This window comes from Zonotrichia albicollis, chromosome 21, assembly GCF_047830755.1.
Source record: "Zonotrichia albicollis isolate bZonAlb1 chromosome 21, bZonAlb1.hap1, whole genome shotgun sequence".
NCBI classification, from domain to species: Eukaryota; Metazoa; Chordata; class Aves; order Passeriformes; family Passerellidae; genus Zonotrichia; species Zonotrichia albicollis.
Window position 1 is genome coordinate 8,744,100 of NC_133839.1, and position 19,061 is coordinate 8,763,160.

The following is a 19,061-nucleotide window of genomic DNA, read 5'->3' on the forward strand; positions in this document are numbered from 1 at the left end:
ACCGCCCCGCCGGGGAACGCCGGCCCGCGCTTGGGTTCCGGGCTGGATGGGGAGGCGGTTCCGTGGTTCCGGGGCTGGGGTCGTGGGGTGACCCCCACCCCACACGGGTGTGTCCCCAGGGCCACACGGCCCCCGAGCCGCCCCTCGGCCCGCCGGGGCTGGCGCACAATCCGGAGAAGCCGCGGTCATTGCGCAAGGGCGGCCGGCGTGGCCGCGTCCCCCGCGGGCCCGCTCTGAGCGTGTTTGCTCAGGGACTGTTTGCTCAAACAAGCGCTGCTTCTGCTCTTTCTGCTCTTCCCTTCCGCTCCACGTGAGGCCCCGGGCCGAAAGCTCTCGGTGCTCGGCTGGGAGAGCTCGGTTTGTCCGGCATGGCCGTCAGCTTGGCGCTGCGGGCGCTCGCCGTGCTCCCGCTGGGGCTGTGCTGGCTCCCTGAGGTGAGTCTGACCTCGCAACGGCCCTTCCAGGAACGCTGCCCGCCTTCTAAGAAAAGCTAAAAAAAAAGTAAAGAAAAAGAAGAGGAGACGACGCGGTTCTAAGCCAAACTCTGTCCGAGCTCGCTAATCACGAAGATAAAGCTGTTCCCTCCTTTGTGCAGCCCCTGCTCAGCCATGAGGGTTTGGCACCGGGGCTGCTGAGCTGTTTGCTGGCGTTCCTTCCAGCGAAGGGAGAGCTTCGTGTCCATTTGTTTTTGCTCTTCTTCTTCCTCTTGCAGAAATTCCTGGGCGCTCTGGATGCGGGAGATGTTGTGTCTTACTTTGGAAGCAGCTCAGTGGCTGATGGTATGCAGGGCTCAGTGTCCCTCGGCTTAGAACACATCTGGCCATAGGGTTTTACCCTGTGTGGCTGGCAGTGCAGAAAACTCTGATTAACACCCCCTGAAATTACCAGCTTTTGGTGTTTCTGAGTCCCAGTGCAAGTGAGACAGTCTGGGTTTCAGTGTGAGTGGATGGAGAGATGTGTCAGAGCTTCACATCTGCTCAACCTCTTTGCACATTTCTGCTCAGCCCCCATTCTCTGTATTGGTGTTTTTCTTCTGACAAAAGCTTTAGACTAAGGGTAATCTTAAATACTTGTTAATTGTTATGATTATCTTTAATAAATGCACAAACAAATTTGAATTCTGGTTCTGGATTGATGATAGTTCAGAATAAAGATGTTTTGAAGTCTCAAATCCCTGAAGGAAGGATGTTGTTTCCTTGTGAGTTCACCTAGTGCTCATCCCAGTGTCTTTGCATTATGATAATTCCCACTCAGTAACAGTTAAAATCTGCAGGAACAAAACTGTCTCAGCCTTTTTTAGATGAACTGTTCTCCTTATTGAGACAGCAAAAGCTCCAATAAATTCGGTGCCAGTTTTTGTTGTGTGTTCCCAGTCAGATTATCCTCACTTTGGAATACACAAAAGCACAGAAATTCTCTGGCTGTTGGCACCATGAGCCCAAGAGGCCACAGTTGTCATTTTTAGGGTATTTTTCCTGGGGAAATAGACCTTACACTGGGATTTTGTGTATCAACCTTCCTCATAACTGCTCCCCTTGTTCTGGTTTTGTTTCATTTCTTTCAGTACCTGAGTTTGTTGTGGCTGAGCCAGCTTGCCCTTGTCAAGAAGAACATTTTGGGCTGAGGCCCTGTCGGGTCCAGCACTGCTCCATCCAGGCCTGGGGGCAGCTCTATGCCTTTGAATTCCTAGAGGACCATGCCCTCCTTTCCTCCTCCTTTGTGAGCAGCCAGGTGGTGAACTCTTCCTTGGTTTTACTGAGGAGATTCCCAGGGAGCTGCTTTGCAGGTGGGAAAGCCCTGCATCCTCCTGGGGCCAGCAGCAGAGTCACTTTCTGTGAAGGGCAGCTGGTGAGTATGAGCAGGAACAGCCTCTGGAGGTGGCAGCTTCGTGCACCAAGCATGTGTGAACCACCCGCTGAATAAATCCCTGCCATCCCCATGGATAGCAAATATCTTAGGAGTAACTCAGAGGTGGAATTTTATCTGCTTCAGCAAGGAGTGGTCACTGTGGGTGAGGAGAAGATTCACATCAGGCCAGTCAGGAGCAAAGATGTGGCTCTGCTGAAGGACCTCGGCTTCTCCAGCCCCCACATCCTCTTCAAAAGTGCTGCAAGAGAGGCAAAGCCAGCCAGAGGTAACAGCCCTGCTGGAAAAGCTGTCTCCTGGAGCATTGCTTCCATGAGCTCAGAGGGAAAATTGGTGTTTACAAATACAGAAATAGACCTGAAAAGGTTCTTCACCTCACCGAGGTGTGCCCAGTGTGTCTGAGGTGCCTGGTTGTTATTTTGAGGGCACAGGCGTGTTGCTAAAGCTGCTGGCAGCTGAAAGACACCACCAGAAGTGGGGAAGCTGAGCAAACCCCTAGAAAAGTGGACTTGCAGCTGAGTTATTGCATCCTTGGGGGAGAGGGAGTGGATCTGTAGGACCTTTATGGTGCATTTGAACCTCCTGGTGTCCCTCTGTGCTGTCCAGCAGGGTGGGCTCCTCCTCGCCTGCACAAGAGGGCTGAGGCAGCTGTCAAACATCTGGAGCTGATGGTGGTGGCAGGGTCAGATGTTTACTTGTACCACAAAGAGGACACAGAACGTTACATCCTGGCCAACCTGAACATTGTGAGTGCCTCTGTTCCCCAGGGTGGTTGGGGTCAACTGTCCCTGGTGCAGAACTGATGTGTGCAGGGCATTCCCCTGTGCTTCCCTGGGCATGAAATCCCCCAAATTCCCTTGTACAAGGAGTAAAAGGAAACCTTAGAGGGTTTAAAACCCACATAGAAAATGTAGCTCTTAATTTCATTACTAATGTTGCAACACAGGTAAAGAGTTTTCTCACCCTGGGATTGAGCTAAATCCACTGAATCCATTTTGTATTTTATACTTCACTTTTATTTCTGTTGCAGAATTTTCATGTCTCTTTTTGCTATTATTAAGAATTTTTCTCAGTGTGTACTGCAGAAAAGTCTTTAGCATTCACTCTACCCTATGAGACTTTTCATGCAGATTCTTCTCTCTGCTTCAGAATGTCTGACAAATCCAACCACTTCTTATCTCTTGACAGATTTATTCACATTTGTAATGCATATGTTAGTGTTGTAGTGAGTGCAGCCCAGTTTTTGGGAGCAGGGAGTGGGACTCCCCAAGGCCCCCTGTTTATTGAATCCTTTCTGTCTCTTCTCAGGGAGCAGAGCTGCTCAGAGATGCCTCACTGGGGGCTCATTTCAGAGTTCACCTCATGCAAATGCTGGTTTTGAGAGAGCCAGAGGTAAGGGGAGGGCTGTGTTTGAGGCTTGCCCAAGCTCCAGGCTGTTTGGAATGTGCCAACGTGTGCCTTCCCTCCAGGCAGAGGTGAACATCACCACCAACATCACCTCCTCCCTCATCAGTGTCTGTGAGTGGAGCAAGAAGGTGAACCCCCAGAACGACTCTGACCCCCAGCATGCTGACATTGTCCTCTACATCACCAGGTGCTGAGCTCCCTGCCCTGGGAGGGACTGGGAAATAGGATTAGGTTGTTTTATTCACTTCTGCTTTCTGAGGATGTTTGGCTTTTTTAATGTGGAATCATCATAACATTTGAGCAGTGGGCACTGGTGTCAAAAGAAATGTTAAATGGCTGGCAAAGCTAGACTAGGAAAGCTCAGATAAATTTAGCTGAATGTCTAGACCTGGCTTTTTTAGCTGTGGGGGTTCTTTGCTCTTTCCTCTTTATGTCTCCCTTCCTTTAGGTTTGACCTGGAGTTGCCTGATGGGAACAAGGAGCTTCGTGGGGTGACTCAGTTAGGGGGAGTCTGCTCCTCCTTCTGGAGCTGTGTCATTACCCAGGACACTGGCTTTGACCTTGGAGTCACCATAGCCCATGAGATTGGGCACAGGTCAGTGGGAAACTGCCAGAGCAGCCCAGCAGGTTTTATTCAGGTAAAAACATCCTCCAGTTTAGGAAAGAAGCAAAAGGACCCCTTGACATAAAAGGGAGTTTCCCATAGATTATTCTAACCCTTTTGGTCATCATTCTGGATTATTTTGGAAAGAGTTCCTTGCATTTCTTGCATTCCTGCATGTCCTGTGACAATTAGAAGCTGCAAAGAGGAGAGAAACCCTTTGTGACAACAGGAGAAGGAAGGGCTGCAGAGGGAGCTCAGTGCTTGCTTAGAGAAGGGAGGCTCCAGCCTCTGGATTTCCTCTTCTCAGGGCTCTGTGCTGCTTCTGTTCCAGCCTTGGCATTGCCCACGATGGAGAGGGGAATCTGTGCAGCAGCAGTGGCTACATCATGGGCTCAGCAGGAAACCACAACAGCATCGACCTCACCTGGTCTCCCTGCAGCCGGGAGCAGTTCCTGGCCCTTGTCAGGTAAGGGAATGGTTGAGTTCTCCCTATGCTGGGAGCTTAGGAGAGAAAAACTCAAAGAATAAAAAAGTTAATTGAAAAATGAGGAGCAGTGAAAAGCTTGGGGTTTGTTTCTTTCTTAGCACTTGTTGCTGAGGTTAAACCCAGTTTTTGCTTCACGTCGCTAGAAGTGGCTTTGGTTGGTGCCTGACGTGCCTGGGTTGGGTTGGATTTCTCAGACACTGGCTCAGCCTGCACATTTTATTTACAACATCAGAGCATCCAGGCACTGCAGGCTGTGCTGGCTGGGTGCAGGACAGGAATGGGATAAAACTCCAGCAGCAGGGAACTGTGAGCATCTCCAGGCAGCTGCTGCAACTAAATCCATCCCAGCCCACAGCGAGCATGTGTTGTCTGGGAAAGCAGCAGCCAACTCCCAGAGTGAAACTCAGCACAAGTCTGCAAACATGTCCTTGTCCTCACTACCCACAGCTGGGAAAGTGTTATTCCTCATGTTTCTATCAGTACAGGCCAAACAAGCTGCTTGAATGACCTGCCGGCCATGGACGGCAGCATCCCGGGGTGGAAGCCTGGCTTGTACTACGGAGCAGATGAGCAGTGTAAAATTGCCTTTGGGAGTGTGGCCACAGCTTGCACCTTTGCTGACACCAATGTTGTAGGTAGAAAGTTTGTTTGTCTTGCTAAGGGCAGCTGGGAAATGTTCAGGAGCGAAAATCTGGGAGAGCTGGCTGGCAGCATTTTTATTCTGAAGGGATTGAAGGTGCTTTTCTGCACCTTTTCACAGATTTCTTGGCAAAGCTTTCAAAATGTTTCCCTTCTCTTCATCACCTCCTTCCTCCACATACATCTCCTGTAAAGTTTGCTGTTTGGTGCTGGTGTGCACAGCTGGCAGTGCTGGGTGCACACACTCAGGGTCTTGCCTTGGGGAATTTCTGTTCACTGGATTCCTCCAGCTTTCCTGCCATGGCCCAAATCCCTTTGTCTGGGAAGCACAGTGTGTTTAATAGCTGCCATCTGGACATGTTTCGTTAATGAGAAAACACTAAGGTGGGTGAAACTTTAATTGCTTCAGTTGATCATATTCCAGCATTACAGCTGGTGATCACTACAGTGAGGATCTTTTGACTTGCCCACAGCAGGAAAAATGAAGGAACTTGCATTGTTGGGTGTCTGGGAGAAAACCTGGGACATGCCCTCTCTAGACTTTTGGGACTGTGTTGTTGAGCCTGACTCCCTGAACTCCCTGATTTTCTTGTCACACCAGGACATCTGTAAAGTTCTCTCATGCCATGTACATCCAGCAGACAAATCCAGCTGTACTCGGCTTCTGGTGCCCCTTCTAGATGGGACTGAGTGTGGGATCAACAAGGTAAGGAGGCTCCCACCAGGACTGGGTGTGGGGGCTGTGGGGCTCAGACAGCAAAGCTCTGTCAGTGTCTGGAAGGTACCTGGCACTCACTGCCCCTTGGCCAGGGAACTGAAACCAGACCTAAACTGGTACCATTGTGTCCTGATCTTGGTCTCTCCACCTTGTGTTTATCTCTGGAGCTGCTTTGCAGTTCTATAGCCTGATATCTGTGCCTTCCTTCTACTGGTGTGCTCTTTGCTTTGACCCCAGCCTGATGTTAGACCCAATTAGGAAGGGGACTCTTCAGCCCCTTGTCAGAAGGTGCCTCATTCACCTTGGGACTCTGTTACTGGCCTGCCAAAGACAGGGACTTGTGCCAGCCTTTTAGATCCCAGCCCTGCCGTGTTCACTGCTGCCAGTTGTGTGTGTTCTTGCTCCTAGTGGTGCTCCAAGGGTCAGTGCAGCTCTCTGGAGGAACTGAACCCCATGGCTGTGGTCCATGGGCACTGGTCTGCCTGGAGCCCCCTGTCCCCCTGCTCCCGCAGCTGCGGCGGGGGGGTGGTGCTGAGGCAGCGCTTCTGTAACAACCCCAGGTGAGATGTGGGTACCTATCTGTGCTCAGGGCCTCAAGGCTGAGTCTTCCTCTTTATTTTCCTCTTGCTTGCTGCCTCTGTTGAGGAATTCTGTCATTTCCAGGCCTGCTTTTGGGGGCCAGGAGTGCCACGGTGCCAGCGTGCAAGCAGAGATGTGCAACACACAGGTAATGGAGCTCAGCAGCGTCTGAACTTGTGTCTCACTGTTGAGCCCTTTGAGGGATGGGTGTTTTGTGACTGTCCTTCCCACAGCTGAGTGCTCTGGTAAAGATCTGGTGTACAGCAGGAGAGGTATTTGTGCCATGGAAGGCAGCAGGATTATTTAATAGCATTGTTCACATCTAATGAAGCATTTTCTCTATGCCCCATAGCAGGACAGATGCTGAGAAAATGGTGACTCACAATGATGGTTTTCTTCAGATGGGCTTTCTTGTATTGTTCCTGTTTTCCTTATCTATTTATTTTGTATAAGTTGCAAAGATATCAGCTTCCAAGCACAATTCTCTGCATATCCTGCAGCCTTTCTTTAAAGTGGTTTTCTTTCTTTGCAGTTGTTTGGGTGTTTCAATCACCAGGCGCTGCATTTTGCCTTTAGCTAGAGGGTTAAATGTCAGTGCTCAGTCACTTCCTTCCCTTACACAATTATCTCTCTGGGATCCAGGCCTGTCTGATCACCCAGCAGGACTTCATGGCTGAACAATGTGCAGCAACAAATTTAAAGCCACTGTACCTTGATGTAGAAACACCATCCTTTTATACCTGGACCTCTGCTGTTGGCTTTGCCAAGGGTAAGGAATGTCCAGAACCTCAGTTTGTGCTCATGGACTTCTGTGCTTTGGAATGAAAAGTTTCACTGAGAGTTTTAGTTTTCACATAAAACCTGGGTGCTTTCTGAGAGATCATAGAATTCCAGAATGGTGTGGGTTGGGAGGGACCTTAAAACCTTCCACTCTCCCAGGTTGCTCCAAACCCCATCCAGCCTGGCCTGGGACACTTCCAGGGATGGGAATCCACAACTTCTCTGGGTTTTTTCCCATTGCTTGGTGAGCAGTCACATGCCTTCCTGAAAGAATAACTCCTTCCTTGTGCCTGCCTGCTCCAGGGGACCTGCTCTGCAAGCACATGTGCAGGGCTGTGGGCAAGGAGTTCATGGTGAGCCGCGGGGACAATTTCCTGGATGGAACCAGGTGTGAGCAGGATGACACAGAGCACCACGGGGATCTCCATCTGTGTGTCATGGGGAGATGCAGAGTAAGTGACTGGGGAGTCCAGGTGAGTCCCTGACAGGTGATCTGCACCACAGGAACCAGGGGAAATCGTGCTAGGAAAAACCACAGTGTCCCAAACAACAGAGTGAGCTCTTCTCAGAGGAGAGTTTTGTTCTTGCTGTGTTGGATGGAGTCCAAAAATCTCCTGTTCTGTCTGTGCATCCAATGCCCTCTAGATAAGACATTCAGCTAATTATGCAGTAAACACACAGGGCTGTTCATCCCTAATCCAAGAAGCAATTGGTTTATGTGTTGGTGGAGGAGACATCATTAGCTGCTCAGCTTGCCTGCTGTAATTAGCCCCATAAAACGCTGACTGTCTTGGAGGGAAATTCCATTATTTGAATCACTGAGTCAGTGGCAAGATAAGGAGCAAAGCCTGGGCATCACAGGTCAACAGATTGATTTTTGGAGTATTGCTGATCAAAACTGCAGTCTGATTTCTGGAGTTTTTCCCTGGGTTGGACCTGAGGAAGGCATTCTTTCCTGATGACCTTGGATCCAACTCCCCCGCGCTGTCTGCATTTTAGGAACTGCTCACTGCTGACCCGGCTGGATGTTTTCTGTTGTTTCTTTACATTCCCAGAATACTCCTTGTAAATTTTATGTTTTTCTCATTATCCTCGTGCTCATCATGTTTTGTGAAGTGTTTCCCCCCATGAACAGCAGAGGGTGTAGGCACAACCTGTTCTGATTTTGGCTCTTTCATTGGCAGCAGTGATAAATATGCATGTTATGGCAGCTTCCAAAGCCTGGGATCAGTGGCTGCAGCATAAATTCAGCAGTTGCACATGTTTTGCTGTTAAGCCTGCTGAGATCCTCCTGTAGCTTTGTGTGAATTAGTCTTGTTCGTGGGAATGGGGATAGAATCTCTCTTCTGAGTTCCGTGGGACTGGAGTGATGTGAGCTGGGTTTGGCTGTGGAGTCTGGGGAGCTGAAGATTCCTTTAGAACCTGCCATTCATGTTTACTGTCCTCTTGGGCTTTTGTTTTTCCTTCCCTTCCTCTCTCCCTCCAGAAAGAGTTCATAGAAGAGAGCACAGAGTTTTGGGTTTAGGTCACAGGAGAGACTTTTTGAGCTGCTTCTTATGGGAAAGAAAATGTCACCGTTTCTGAGAGTTGTGCTCTCAGCTAAGACCTCCCAGTCCCTGGCTTTGCACATGCTGCCCAGTGGCATCTCTAGGTCCAAACACATCTTTTCCTTTATTGTGTTCCTAAATCCAGATTCCAGATGGAAAGGGCAGTTTCAGGAGCTCAGGAATGTTGCTTTTGCTTACTTGTTTTCTCAGCACAGGCCAGGCTGACAGACTCTCCCCTCTGCTCAGGCATTTGGATGTGATGGCCAGATGGGCTCCAGGAAGGCCATGGATTCCTGCAAGGTCTGTGGGGGTGACAACTCCACCTGCACCCAAGTGAGTGGATCCTACACAGAAGGGAAAGCTAAAGGTGTGTAATCCTCCCCCTCAGTGCAGTCAGTGCCCCAAATCTTCTCCCTTCTGCTTCTTCTTGGTTTTATTTTATGGAGGGTATGGAGATGGATTTTGGGAGGTGGGCAGAATGCCTTTTTTGGTCATAATTGTCTGGATGTGGTTCAGAAATGTAACTGTTTGGGAAGTCCCATAAATTGTTGGGAGCTGGGGGTGATATCAGATCACAGAATCACAAATATCCCAAGGGATCCACAAGGATCATTGGGTCCAGCTCCTGGCCCTGCCCACCAATCCCACCATGTCCTGAGAGTGTTGTCCTTGCTTCCTGATTTGTTAAATTTGGGAACTGGTCTGGCTCTTGCAGTCTCATGTAGAGATCTTAGCAGAGAACCTAAAAAGAACCAAAGAAATGTGAGAAGAGGACACAGGGTGCAGCTCAGCTGTGTTTGCTGTGTCACCATCTCTGTGTTCAAGGCAAGGAGCAGGGCCAGGGTGAATTTAGCAGTTGACCTGCAAGCCCCATCCTTTCCCACAGAGCTTCAGTGATGGAAGGTGACCACATCTTTCTCCTTTCCACCCTTCCAGAGTATGTGACATTTCTGTCCCTGCCCTACAACACCACCTCAGTCCATGTCACCAACAGGAAGCCTCTCTTCACACACCTGGGTGAGTGGAATGAAAAGGAGAGGAGGGGATACAGGCAGGGCTAAAAGGAGCTGGTGCAAACAAAGAAATGGAATTTTTGGTGCTGCATTTTGCTTGTGGGATGCTCTCCAGTGGGAAGATGTAGGAGCCATGGTCCATGGGATGCCAAACTTGGATCAAACTGGTTCCTACCAAGTGGCCTGGCCAGCACCAGGGGACCCTGGTGACCACATCATGTCTCATAACCTCACTGCTCCTCTGGCTTCTCCAGCTGTGAAGGTTAAAGGAGAGTACGTGGTGGCTGGAAAAGGAAAAATCTCGCTGAATGTCACCTACCCATCAGTTCTGGAGGACAAACAGATCAAATACCGAGTGTTTCTCACCCAGAACAACCTGCCAAGCCTGGAGGAAATCCATGTGGATGGGCCAACCCAGGAAGAAATTGAAATACAGGTGAATTAAAGCAGCAGAGTTGGAAGGGGGCCCAGTCAGAACTGGCCTGGTGTGGGTGGCTTTGCTGCAGAATCCAGGTGTGGTGGATTCAGGTGTCCAAGGCCAGGGGAGATGGTGTTCACTGAGGAGTGATGGGATTGCTGCTCTTGGGAATGGCTGGGGGCTGGCACTGGGGGTGATTGTGTGGGGAAAACCACACTGAGTTAAACCTTCTGCTTGGCTTATTCACTTCAGTGCCCAGAACTCACAGGGTGGGACTGAGGCACTGCAGTGAGGCTCAGGATTGGGTGGAAAGAAGAGAGATGGCTTCTCCTTCCTCCATCCTAAGAAATAAATCCAAGTTTTCTTCTGCACTGACCACAGCTTTTCCTTCCCCAGGTCTACAGGAGGTACACAAAAGAATATGGCAATGCCACCAACCCTGACATCACCTTCAGCTACTTTGTCCCCAAGGAGAGCCTGAGCTATCTGTGGGTTCCTCAGCAGGGCCCATGTTCAGTGACCTGTGGGGAAGGTGAGGCAGCAGGACTCAGTCCTGACTTTTAATGGAGACTTCTCCTTTGCTCTAAACTGAATTTCAAAGCAGATTGCTGGAAATGATTGCTAATGTTCAACTGAACCAAAGGAAAAAGTGCTGGGGCTTTTGAATTAAATTAACTAATCAGCAAATGAGCTGAATCATCAAAATGATACTGAAAATGTTTGATCACAAAGAGGATTTTTAAATAGGTTTGAACTGAACTCTTGGTTTTAAGACTAAATAATTTTCTCAGATTTTTCAAAGTTACTGAAGACTGTAATTTGAAGTTGGCTAAACATCAGAAGTCTGAGACCAAAGGGGTATCTGGTGTCTCACTAAAGCCTCAGAGCTAATTATGAAACTTCCTTCTTTGAATTCTATTCCTGTGCCATGGCTAATCCTTTCTGTCTCCCTGAAGGAATCATAATGCAGATTGTAACAGCTCACTCTGATAGATGGCCTGACATCTTGTTTACCAGATAATTCAGATGACACTGTCAGGCCTCTCAAGACTTCTGTGACAAGGATTTAGAAAATGCATTAATGAATATTTATGGAAGTCAATCTACCCAACTAGTTATGCCTGGAGAGCTTTCCTCCAGCAAATCCCCCAGGTGAAGTGATTGCTGAAACCCTGAAGTAAAGAGCTCAAAATGCTCCAGAGCCTCCAGCTAATGCAGCCACAAACAGAAAAAAGAATGAGAAACTTGGAACTTAAAATAACAGGAAGTTGGGAATCTGGGCTGAAATTGCACCTTGAGAGCTGAAAGTGATGCACAGGCCCTCCTCAGCAATGGTCAATATTTTAAAACAAGGAGGGTAGGGCAAAGATAAGGCTGCTGATGGATTCTGGGCATTTAGTGCTCAGGGTCATGGTGCTTGAGATTCAGGAATGCCTGGCTCTCCTTGCAGCCCATTCACTGAAAGGAGACTCCTTTTAGCTTTGCTTGTAATTTCTTTGAGTTTGACTTTTTATGTTCATTATTGTTAAAAATCTTCTCTAGAGCTGTAGCTTATGAATATTTCATTCCTTGCCTGCTGCAGGCACTGGAAATCTCCAGTTTCTCTCCCAGTGCCTCTGGTTTGGCTGCTGCTGATGCATTTGGGGAGGTTGGTGCTGTTTGAGCACAAGGGCTGTGTGATGATGTTACCTGGTCACTTCTACACAATGGCATTTCAAACCAGCTCCCTCCTCAAGCTTATTTTGCTGTCCCTCATCAGTCAGATCATTAGAAGTAATTTATTCCAATTTATGATTGATATCTTTGTTCTTTCAAGCAGCCAGTTTAGAACAACCTTTGCATTTTGGCAGTGGGTTATCAATCAGACTTCTCCCTGCTGGGGTGCTCACCTTGGAAAATCACTTTAAAACTCTTGAGGGAGGTTATATCACAAAGAATGAGTTTGTGTGTTTAAAGGAAGTCTGAATTCCCACACAGCCCATTTTCTTACCCAGGTGATCAAGTAAAGCAAAATCTCTGCATCTTCCTTCCATAACAGAGGGGAGCTGCTCACTTATAACTTTAATTCCTTTTTCTTTTGTTTCCCAGGGGTGCAGCCAGTGGCTCATGTGTGCTTTGATCAGACCAAGAATGAAGTGACAGAGGATCAGAAGTGTCAGGAGCTGCCACAGCCCCTCCCAGAGCACAAGCCCTGTGCCATGGAGCCATGCCTCTACAGGTTGGTGTTCCTGGGAGGAATTCCTCAATTCCTGCCTTGCTCTGCCACTTAACCCAGGCTCTGTATTTGTGTTGTCAAGGCCAAAAAGCCCAAAACAAAACAACACAACAACAACAAACCACAAAAAAACAAAACAAACAAAAAAAGGAGAAGTAGGAAGTTGTTTTTTCCTAATTATAATGGGGTAGCAGATCCCAGACCATGTTCGTCTTTCTTGGTCCTTTCTGTGAGATAATTGAGATGTCAGCTGAAGGAATGGGAAATAGTCCTTCAGTGTTTTACAGTAATCTGCTAAATGAAGATATTTAAGGGTATATCCAGAAGAAATGCCTCTCACATCCTTTCCAAGATGGTGCCAACAAAGAGGGTTGATCCTTGTGTTGATTATTTGGGAAGGAGGAGCAAGGGTGCCCAGACATTGCCCTCAGAGACCTTTCAGTGCTCAATAAAAAGTGATTGCACTGTGAACTCTAGCCTATAGCTTAGGTGCTTTTAGTCCTTGGAAGGACTTAAATTGTCCTCTCAGTCACATCCAGACAAGGCTTTGGAAACAGAGAAGCTGAATACTCTGCATGACCCATTTCTGTAAGCAGTGTCTTGAACAGTAAACCCCCCTGGTGCAGATGGGAGATGGGGTGATGCAGCTGCCTCCCATTTAGGTGGAAGATGTCTCAGAGAGATGAATGCTCTGCTGTGTGTGGGACTGGAGTTGCCCAGCAGAACCTGACCTGTGTGCAGTTCCATGATGGCCTGGAGACTGTGGTGGATGACAGCCTGTGCCCAGCAGAGGAAAAACCCCTCTCCCTTGTGCCATGTGTGGTCAATGTCTGCCCTTTGGGCTGGGACAAAGTGAGTTTGCTGGCTTGGCTTTGCAGGAACCTCACTGGGAGCTTTGCACTTTTAATCCACCAGTTAAGAGCCACCAGCTTACTCCTGGAGCCTGGAGGGTGGTTTACACCACTGCTGTGCCCGGTTAAAGGCTCATCCTGTCACTTTGACAGCTCCATCCCTCTTTAATTGTGCTGCTGGATCCTTCAGTTTGGTGGTGGTTTGTTTAGGGCAGCTGTTTTTTGCTCTATTCTGAGGAGGAAGATGCACACTTACTTCAGCCTCTGGAGCCACTTGGGCATGTCCAGCTGGAAAATCAGACTGTGTATGTCTGGAGCCCTGTAGCTGGGGAGTGTTCTGTCTCCTGTGGTAGAGGTGAGGCCTTTCTGTGCTGCAGGGAAATGTTGCTTGGCTGTAGGTGTGAGTTCAGTGCCTGGGAACCTCGGGGCCCTGCTGGTCTTTCCCCCTCTACAGTTCCAAGTGTAGCTGTGATCACAGATTTTTTGGAACAGAATAATTGGAGGGTGGTCTGACTGTGTTTCAGAGCTGGGGGGATGAGTGCAGTGAGAGTGCCATGGCTTGGGCAGAGTTTGCTTGTTTTGTACACACAGATGTGACACTGCTGACCTGTTTTCAGCCCTTGCATCCAAACCACACAGTCAGATTGCTTCCCTTCCTAGGTAAGACTCAGCTGCATTATGTTTGTGTGGCTTTTGACACCAAAGAAGAAACCCAGGAGGAAAACTGTCAGCCAGTGCCAAAGCCAGAGAGCAGGGTGGAAATCTGTGAGCTCAACCCCTGCCCACCAAGGTAAAGCAGGAGACAGTGAGACAGTGAGGGGTCTTTCCTTTCTCTCTCTGTCTGCAGGGACATGGCAAAGGAAGGGTTCAGGCTGCTCTTCCCTTCTTTGGAAGCACAGCCAGCTGCAAAAGCTGTAGCACTGCTCCATACTCAGCAAACTCAGAGTCTTTCCTGGTACATCTCAGACAGAAATCAGTATAGTCCTCAGAGAAAAACTGAAAACCTCTCCATCCCTTATTACTCTGGGGAGGCAGGAGCAAATCTACAGCTGCACAAGGTGGTGACACATTTGCCAGCTGTGCAATTTCCACAGAACATCAAGGAAAGTAGCAAGAATTAAATATTCTCAGAATCTGGAACAGCTGCTCTGAAAACTGAAGGAAATGCATTGCACTTTCCTTAGGATTTGTGGTGAGCTTGCCCTGCCCTATTTGCTGTGGGACTGGAAAGCTACTGGAACTTTTGTTACAGGATGCCACTCCCAGGGCCTCTGGGTCTGATCCTGATCTGAGAGTTCAGTGGTGTGTGTGTTTTGGAAGGAGATAAGATTGTTTCTGCAGTTAAGTCTGTGTGTGTCACTCTGGGGAGGGCAGTGATGGATGCAGAATAAGATTTAGTGTGCATTTGAAATCTCTGGGCTCCTGGCAAAATGGGAGTGCCCTCTGTATCCAACTCCAAACCTGCCCCAAGCTGCATTCCAAGCACCATGGACCATGTGAGGCAGAGGATGAAGAAGGAGGAAGGGTGAGGGAGCTGCAGTGCCTTTTCTGCAGTGAGAGACAGGGTGGGGATTCATCCCTAACTCACTTTTTGTCCTCCCTGCCCTGTCAGGTGGAAGGTAACCCCAGCTGGGCCCTGCTCCTCCAGCTGTGGGCTGGGCTTGGCAGTGCAGCTGGTCACCTGTGTGCAGACCCTGCATGGCCAGGAGGTGTTGCAGGAGGAACATTTGTGCCCTGTGGCAGAGAAGCCCCTCACCAGTGTCCCCTGCGTCATCCGCACGTGCTCTTATGAGTGGAGCTTCAGCGAGTGGTCAGAGGTACCTGCTCCCCTTCACATGCAGAAATTTTCCACCTCTTCCCTTCCCTGGAGGCTGCAGGGGAGAAATAACAACTTTTGCCTTGTCTCTTGGCTTCCCACAGAAATGCTAAATGGTTTCCAGGGGTGTTTTCCATGCTTTCCACTGCCCTGTGTTTAGCAGCCGTAGGTTTGCTTCCCACCTTCCTCAGCTCAAGTTTTGGCTGCAGCCTAGAAATGGTTTTGGCATGTTTTCTCCTGGAATGCAGATATTTTGGGATTTTTTAGGAAGTGGTTCTGCAATTTAAATATATAGTTTGGAAGGTCCCCTGGAAGGGGGGGCATCTTATAGCTGATGGAACAAGAGCACTGACAGGGCAAACGGTAAAAGAGCATCAGTGAACCCCCCCAGATCACGCATGAGCTTATCAATGCATTTATTTCCAAAGACCACCTGGAATACAGAGATAAAAATTTGGGTTTGTTCTTCTGCAGTGTTCAACATCCTGTGGGAATGGCATTCAGACCAGGCAGGATTTCTGCCTCAGCTCTCTGACCCACAAGCCTGTGAACCCCCTCTTCTGCCGGCACTTCCCCAAGGCCATCGTGGTGCGTGGCTGCTCTGCAGGGCCCTGTCCTGAGCAGGGGGGGACCCAGTCCCCTGGGGCACAGCTGCCTTCAGTGACACCAGCCACACAGCTGCCAGCAGCTGCAGCTGCCCCAGAGCACAGACACAAGGACCTGGGTGTGCCTCTGTCTGCTGGGCCCCGGGAGCAGACAAAGCCCAGTGGAGGTGAGGAGGACACAGCCAAAAGGAGCTTCTTGTGTGCAGCTGGGCTGTGGGGATCCTGCTGCCAGACAGGGACAGGAGCATGGGAGGGAATGCATCTGGCTGGGAGGGAAACTCTGCTGTTCCAGCACGTCCATGTTACCTGAGCTAGGAACAGTGACTCGCTTCCCTGTGCTTCCCAAAACTCTTCTGGCTTGGGAGCCTGTGGGACAGCAGCTCAAGGCTTCAGGGAGTGTTTAAACAGCATTCTCAGGCACATGGTGTCATTCCTGGGGTAGCCCTGTGCAGGGCCAGGAGTTGGATTTTGATGATCCTTTTGTGGGTCCCTTCCAATTCTGTGACTCTGTGACTCTTCCTATGCTTTACCCAGAATATGTGACCTTATCTGTTCATTGTGCCACAAAGGGAATTGTTTTCTTGTATTTCCTTCTGGGTGTGTTTCTCGCCTGTCTCTGCTGTCCAGGTGTCTGTGGAAACCTGTTTCTCAATGCCACTGGCATCATCAACATGACAGGCGTGGAGAGCAGGGACTGCACGGTGGCCATCGGGCGTCCCCTGAGGGAGGAGATCTCAGTGACCATCCTGGAGAGCTCCCTCAACTGCACTGCAGGTACTGCCTGCAGCTCTGGGCTCCAGCCTGGCCTTTTGGCAAAGCTGCATCTCAAGCTGCACTTTTCTGGTGCCTTGAGAAGCTCTGGCTGCCTCAGAGCCTCTGTAATCTCTGAAACCATTTTACTGAGTTTTTCTGTACCACCAAGTTGGTGCCAGATGGAACAAAGTGAAGATGCTGCTTGTCCTCCCCTCACACAGTGGTTTCTTACCTGTTTTGTTGGTAGATATGAGATGAAAGGAGCTTATGGGGTTAAAGAAGCTGCTTGTTTTGGCCTGTTATAAAACTAATGTACCCTCTAGCTGGAATCAGCAGTTAGATTAGTTAACTGGCCTGTTCTCATGACAGATTTTGATAAGATAGAAACAAGATGCAGAAATTACTTGATTCCAGACCTGTCTAAGAGAGACTTTGGCTTTTACTTGAAAGAAAAGTGTTTCTAGGCCCTGTGCTCATCCGTTCCAGGTGAGATCCTGCTGTTTTCTGGGCGAATGATGTGGCGGACAGGCTGCAGGAAGCTCCCTCTGTCACTGATAAATTCCAGAACCAACACACTGATTGTGAAACAGCGAGTTGTGCTGCCAGGAAACGGGGTCATTCTGCAGTACAACAGCAGAACTGCAACCAAAAAATATTACCAAGGTACTGTACTGAAAGGTTTGCTCTTGCTTTAGATTAAGGCCCACAGAGTTCCATGAATGGTGGTTGCTTATGGAAATCTATGGAAACCTTGCTTCATTTTAGCAGCTAACAATGCCCTTCTTGAGGTGTGTTAGAATCAGTTTTAATTGTGGACTGCCCCTTTGTTTAAAAGCAAATCCCCCACAGCTATTTGCTAATGCTTGAAGATCCCCAGCTGAAAATACCTAAAGAAACTGTTCTGCTTGTGTTTAATTTAAATGATTTCTTCCTTGGAGGTGCTGGATACTTCTCTAAGTCATTTTCTCTTGTCCCTTTGCCCTGCCAGACTGTGACCAGCAGCTGTTTGGCCCCCAGGGTGAAATAGTGAATCCTGTGCAGGTTCCTGCTGAGGGGCAGGGCGTGGTGTGCCGGACGTTCATCACGGTGGCGCCGCGGCAGCGCATCTCCATCCGCGCCCTCAGCACTGACCTGGGCACTGAGGGCAACCAGACTCACTTCAACTACATCCTGGTGAGGAGGCAGGAACCCCAGGGGGATCGTTGGGGTGGGGACAAACCCATCTCCATTACAGATTTACACCCAGATGCACAGTTCAGTCACAAATCAGAGCCTCAGATCTCTGTTGTGTTCCCATCTCTGATGGGAATGAAAATTTCTCATCTCTACTGTATTTCTTCTAACCTTTGTAGCGCAGCTTTTCCCTGAGTGACCAATCTGCAAGTCTCCAGTATTTTTGTGTAGCCTGCTGAGATAAAATGGTTTGGTTTTTCTTGTTGCAGGTCCGAGATGTCAGCACCATGAGGACAGTGGTGTTCCATGGGAAGCAGCAGTTCCTCTGGCAGTCAACAGGAAGCCAAGCTGAAATTGAATTCCATGAGAATGTTAAGGATCACAGAACCCATTTCTGGGCTGAATATCATGCTATTGAGCCTAAATAAAAGGACTGCCTTGAGAAAAGCCCAGTTGGTCACTGCTGCCTGCTCACAGCACACATTTAATCTTCTTGCTTCCTCATCTGTTGAGTAGGAGCAATGTCTGCTGACTCCTTTGGGATCTCAGTCTTGATTAAGATCATACAAAACACATGTAACCCCCAAATATTTAGCAAATCTTCCTCATATGGATTTTCTGTCTGATTTGGTTGGCATTCATGCACTTTACAAGTCTGCAGGAGGTGACTTGGGCACTGGAGTTTGGCAGGGTCCTGCCTCTGTAATGTGGTGGCACCTTTTAGGAGAGTCTTTTGATTTCTTGGTGTTCTGGTATAAACCTCTGTACAGCACAAGGAATGTTTTAGCCATTAAACTCACTCTCTTGCAGTGTAAATGCCCCTCAAAACTGAGGCACAGTGAAGTTCTGGAATGGAATAGAGAAGGCAGAGCTGTGTATGAGGATAAACTGCCAGCACAAGGAGATGTGTGGAGTGGGCAGTGCCACCCTGGGACAGGTCACTCAAAGCTTGAATGTTTTCAGAAATTGGCTGAACTGAGGCACTGCTGGGCAAACCCTGGTGCCAGCTGGCTTTATGTGGGATTGACATCCTGAGGTCCCTCCCCAGCCACCCTTTCTGTGGTTCTGCTGTTGCATATCTGAAAGTGATACCACTTCTTCTTTTCTGTGAGAAAATAAAATAATTAATGCCAGGTTTGATGCCAGGTCTGACTTATCCAGGTAAAAACAGTAGCTGTGCTATCAATCTGTATCTTCATTTGACAACAACTGTGGTTGAGGCTGCATGGACAAGCTGTGGCAGGAAGAGGGATTTTAGAGCAGCGGTAAATACACAAGTTTCATTTAAATGAATTTTTTAGGTTATTTCCTTTTTTTTTTAGTATCTTGAACATTGGGCTGTGCTTTGGTCCAAATCTGTCATCCTTCTCAAAATCACAATATACTGCCTAAAGTGTCTTTTCTGCACCTGGAGCCTGGCTGGACACATCTGCACTTGCTCTTCATGCTGGATGCAATAAATGGTTCTGCCTGGGCAGTTTTAACCCTGCTCCTGCTTTCTCTCAGTTAGATTCTCTGACATCCTTCTACAACCACAAATACTCTTCTTAATTAATAGCTGTTTTTTTGCTGGTTAAACCTGGAGTTTTT

At 48.7% G+C, this 19,061-nt stretch overlaps 1 protein-coding gene across 3 annotated transcripts; it reads left to right on the top strand.

The window, feature by feature from the left end:
* The first annotated feature begins 294 nt into the window (after positions 1-294).
* Positions 295-18,960, top strand: ADAMTS13 (ADAM metallopeptidase with thrombospondin type 1 motif 13). 3 transcript variants are annotated; one of them, XM_014272103.3, is made up of 29 exons: positions 295-434; positions 713-779; positions 1,565-1,848; positions 1,993-2,134; positions 2,473-2,612; positions 3,175-3,258; positions 3,336-3,460; positions 3,722-3,868; positions 4,209-4,343; positions 4,845-4,995; positions 5,605-5,709; positions 6,130-6,281; positions 6,385-6,448; positions 6,943-7,069; positions 7,384-7,532; positions 8,874-8,994; positions 9,564-9,644; positions 9,895-10,076; positions 10,455-10,590; positions 12,147-12,276; positions 12,936-13,125; positions 13,362-13,479; positions 13,785-13,914; positions 14,737-14,941; positions 15,415-15,712; positions 16,173-16,319; positions 16,785-16,961; positions 17,287-17,471; positions 17,741-18,960. In XM_014272103.3, the coding sequence occupies exons 1-29, from the start codon at positions 369-371 to the stop codon at positions 17,897-17,899; spliced, it is 4,197 nt and encodes a 1,398-aa protein (XP_014127578.2). In that variant the 5' UTR covers positions 295-368; the 3' UTR covers positions 17,900-18,960. The 3 variants fall into 3 exon arrangements, with proteins under 3 accessions (XP_014127578.2, XP_026653309.2, XP_014127579.2); XM_026797508.2 differs by having other exon boundaries at positions 13,365-13,479; XM_014272104.3 differs by having other exon boundaries at positions 2,476-2,612.
* Positions 18,961-19,061: the final 101 nt, after the last annotated feature.